The sequence below is a fragment of the Papilio polytes genome, unplaced genomic scaffold (assembly GCF_000836215.1).
Source record: "Papilio polytes unplaced genomic scaffold, Ppol_1.0 DF823934.1, whole genome shotgun sequence".
Taxonomy (NCBI): Eukaryota; Metazoa; Arthropoda; class Insecta; order Lepidoptera; family Papilionidae; genus Papilio; species Papilio polytes.
This window is the reverse complement of record NW_013525270.1, coordinates 1-4,677: the sequence shown is the minus strand read 5'-3', so window position 1 is coordinate 4,677 and position 4,677 is coordinate 1. Positions and strand designations below refer to the sequence as shown.

Here is a 4,677-nt window from a genome sequence, read left to right as displayed (position 1 = left end):
GAAATAAAAAAAAAAGTGACTAGCTATGTGTTCTTCCACACTATCCTCTACATCTATGGCAACTTTCATCGAAATCCATTTATCCGTTTAGGCTACAAACTCTTACAAACATCCATTCATCTAAACTTTGGCATTTGTAATATTAGTAAGAAGTATGATTTAAACATACCATGTTTAGGACAATTCGATATAATAATTGTATAGTAATTTTCTTAATTGATGCTTTTTGGTACATAGGATTTGATCTGCGAGCTGGAAGTGTGGCTTGGCGCGCCGGGCGGGCTGATCAAGTCGCTGCTGGAGCACCTGCTGGAGCTGGCCACGGAGACGGCGCACCGAGCGCACAACCTGCGCACCATGCGCGACCTGCAGCTCGTCTCCCGTCTCCTGTACATCATCAGCGACGCCAGCGCGCGCCCGCCAGCCACCAGACACGTCCTCATACAGCTGCTGGCCGCCTTGCTCGCCGGACAACCTAGACCCAACGATTTACTCTGCCTAGGACAGTTCATGGCATACACGCTACCGCTGCCTTCACAAACAGAAAAGGGTTTGAACTTAATCGAGAGCGACAGCGAGAAGGAATGCGAAGGCGAACTTGTCTTACTACGGAACAAATGCTTTAATGTCCTCCACGGGTTGTTATTCACCGCGAGGAATCTCGTCAATACGATAGTCTGCGAGGAGATCTCGCGCGTACTCGGCCTCGACTGGCTGCTGAGCTTCATGCAGGAGAACGTACATCCCACCACGGTCCTGTGGGCGCTCAGGATACTTGTCATACTCTGCTCGGGACAAGGACAACCTTCTTCTATTATGCAAAGGTGACAAATTCTTACTAATATTATAAATGCGAAAGTTTGGATGGATGTTTGTTAGAGTTTGTAGCCCAAACGGCTGAACGGATCTCATTGAAATTTTGTACAGATATAGAATATAGTCTGAAAGAACACAGTCTAATCTTGTATTTTTATAATTCCACGACGACAGAGTTGCGGTCGAAAACTAGTATTAATAAATGTAATTTCAGTTGAGTTTAGAAGTTCAGTAACATGTCAGAGTACTTTTTGTAATGAAACAGATTCCGCGAGGGCGCGGGCAACGGCGGCTGGGTGCGGCACGCGGAGGGCAGCGCGGCGCCGCAGCAGGCGGGCGTGGTGGTGGCCGCCGCCGTGCGCTCGCACGCGCACCTGCACGCCGCGCTGCTGCACACGCCCGGCTTCACCCTGCTCACCTGGTACACACACACACAGTCACACACACTCACACACACCACCTCCACATTAGTAGTATTTAATTTGGTATAAACAGGTACTCAACATAATACTTTAAAAGATTGACAACGACGTGTTGTAGAACAATTTTTTTACGAAAAAAAGAAAGCCGACTTTAAAATTGTCTAAGTGAAATTATTCTCAACGAAATGTAATGTCATAAATGTTCTCGAAAGACGGAGACCTTTTTTCTTTTTTTATGTTATAACGGAATCGGTATTGACGGAGGTGGACCTTATTATCTGAGATGTGTTACTATATCTTACGACTTACAAAAGGCGAAGTTTATATGGATGCATGGATGTGTTGTTTGTTAGAGTTTGTATGGTTTCGATGCCATAGATGTAGATGATAGTCTGGAAGAACACATAGACTATATATTTTTTTTTAATTCTATGCGGACGGAGTCACTGGCGACAGTTAGTTTTTAATATATGCAATTACTTATAGAGCCAGGTTGTGTAACATGTACATATCGTGTCAGGTTGCTGCTATACCACCTGGAGATCCCGGAGTTGTACTACCTGGTATTCGGTCTGATGCTGGGGCAGCCGATGCGCGCGGTGTGCTCGGAGCGCGCGGTGTGCGTGGACCGCGTGTGGAGCGCGGCGTGGGGCGCCGCCGCCCCCGCGCGCCAGTCGCCCGCCGCCCTCGCCGCGCGCATCACGCTCTGCGCGGAGCCCGCAGTCGCGCTGCTCGCGGCCGCGCGCGCGCTCGTGCACGCAGACCCCGCGCCGCCCGACTGGCTGGCAGACCATCCAGTCGCTATTGTACAGGTATATCAACTGCATCTATATCGCCCTACGCACATACTACAATTTAGTAACAACCCTTCAAGAATTTCAATTTAAACTTTCCTTTACTTCACTTTATTTTCAAGATCTTGGTCTCAATTTGCAGGAAAAGGTTGACGATCACCTATACTAATATATTGTAAATTTATACAAAAATACAACCCAATAACGTAACCAGGTGCTGTTTTCTCTGTACAATACATTGCCTGACTTCGTGGGCATCATGATGACAGCGGAGGTGCTCACCGCACTCGCATCTACACTCTTCCCTCCGCACACCTCCGATGACATACATATGCGTAAGTCTAAGTTTAATGCTTCCTAAAATAGTTGTTAATTCTTTATTTAAGGTGATATTTTTACAGCAATTTGTGAGAGTGGAGACAGCTCCGGCGCATCAACGCCAGGGTCTGAGAAGGAAGTGGTGATACCTTCTGGCGGGGCCCTGACCACGCACCCCGTCAGGGCGGGGGTCATGGACTTCCTCAAGGTCATCGTGCTGGACTCGCTGTCCCTGACCGTCACCGGCAAGTCCTCGCCGGTATGGCTATTCTAACGTTATTCTAATAAATTTTTAATTATTCTATTGGACAAGGTCTCTTGATGGAACTAATTTTCTCATACGAAAATTAATATTGGCCTAACAGTGAAACCTAATACCACGAAGAAATTGTTACATTTCATAGAAAATAATTGTGATGCAATCTTTTATTTCAATTAATATTTATTTAAAAAAATTTATTTTATGAGCACTTTTTTAAAGTTTTGTTGCAGCTTTGTTATTTGTTTGATTTGATGTACAACGAAATACTAACAACGAATATTTAACTCTTTATTTGATGTTGTGAGTGATTGCATGTATTGTATGCAGGATGTCCGTTAAGAATCAACCTGTATAACGCTAATAATGGTCAAAAATATGAACCGTTAATTCTTTTGTACGAAAATACACATATCAGTCGGTAGTACTGAATGTGTTGAAATCTAAAAAAAGTGATATAACAGTTAGCGAAGTTGATGTTGATTTCTAGAGCCCCGCGGCCGCCGACGCCGCGACCTCCTCAATGTTTTGTGCGCCTTGTAGCCCGTGCTCAGCTCCGCCAAGATCATTCTTTTATTGCGTAAATATGCGGACATTGATTTATTACCACATGTAAAGCTTATGCAACTCGATATACATGTAACATCCTAAATTAGACAGAAAATAATACGAAATAAATGTTATTCTAGTATTTGAATTTCCTTCTAAGCAAAATTATTACTTTTTCGTCTGTAAAAACCGTCAATTAAAAAACTATTGAACAAAGTCTTAAGTATCAAAATTACTTTAAAAATACATTTATCAATCTTCAGAAGAAGTCCAAATGTTAGAATGCATTGTTTATTTTGTATTTAAGTTGTCTAAATTGGGTGTAAATTTTACATTCATCAAAATCACCTGCTAATTAACTTCTAAATGCTGAAACCGCTTCGTGTCTGAATAACAACACAATTTATGTTTTAATTACTAAATACTGCTTATACTAATCGCCAATAATCAAATTATTATATTTCAATTTTTTAAACAATATTTTATTTCTCTATTTTTAATCTGTTCTATATTTTAATTGAATTTTAAGTTACTTTCTATATCAAATTAGTTTTTTTTTTAATTTAAGTTATAGTGTACATATGAAAGTTTAAACAAAAATATCAAATTTACATACTTTAAAAAATCTTATAAAATTAAAAACGATTCCTAATTACTTTGTGACTAACTGCACGTAGCGCAGAAAGAAACTAACATCAGCCTTAGTTTAAACAAATCAAATAAAACATTTTACATTTTAGGTGATAGATTTGGTGCTGGACGCGTCACCGCCGAATTCAACGAGCCAACAACAAGTTGAATACCAAACGGAGGTGTTGACGACTGTAATGGAGAATCTGTTGAACACGGAACTATTTAGTACTGAGTCTAACATCTCCAATGTATGCTACCTCGCCGCGAGACTCGTCGACAAGTTGTGGCAGGGACAGCTCTCTAGAGATCCTCATGAAGTAAGTTATTGATATAAATTCATCAGATTATGCTAAAAACAGCATTTGTGTTAACTAACCATAAAAAATGTACAGTATAATTGAGAACCTAAGCAACAAAGGCTTGAAACTTTTGAAAGAACCTTAAACATTTGAGATAGTTAATTTTTGAAAATGTTCGATTTCTTTGCTTTAGGTTTATGAGATAGAATAGTTTAAAATAAAAATGTCGTTTGTTTTTCTAGGTGTTCGACTTCATAGTGAAACTTGTGACGCAGGCGAAAAAGAAGTCATCAGTGATATCTCTGGAGGGGCTGCACCACTGCCTCAACCGCACCATACTGTATCTGCTATCTCGCTCTACTGACTCCATCGCTGACCAGATGTCCGTTCTTGAAGCTTTGCACAAATTAACTACCAATAGGTAATCTAGTTCAATTTATCTAGATCATTTTATCGTAGTATCTTACTTCTTATCTTACTAATAGTATAAATGCGAAAGTTTAGATGGACGGATGTTTGTTAAAGTTTGTAGCCTAAACCGCTGAACGTATCTCGATAAAATTTGGCATATATATGTAAAGGATAGT

At 40.9% G+C, this 4,677-nt stretch overlaps 1 protein-coding gene across 1 annotated transcript in view; it reads left to right on the top strand.

The window, feature by feature from the left end:
• LOC106101945 (WD repeat and FYVE domain-containing protein 3) overlaps positions 1-4,515 on the top strand; it is a 16,009-nt gene extending 11,494 nt beyond the window's left edge. The window contains exons 22-29 of the mRNA XM_013281335.1: positions 179-203; positions 238-824; positions 1,082-1,237; positions 1,759-2,050; positions 2,247-2,367; positions 2,434-2,609; positions 3,899-4,108; positions 4,333-4,515. Coding sequence (XP_013136789.1) covers positions 179-203; positions 238-824; positions 1,082-1,237; positions 1,759-2,050; positions 2,247-2,367; positions 2,434-2,609; positions 3,899-4,108; positions 4,333-4,515 — 1,750 coding nt within the window. The remainder of the gene's footprint in view (positions 1-178; positions 204-237; positions 825-1,081; positions 1,238-1,758; positions 2,051-2,246; positions 2,368-2,433; positions 2,610-3,898; positions 4,109-4,332) is intronic.
• The last annotated feature ends 162 nt before the right edge of the window (positions 4,516-4,677 follow it).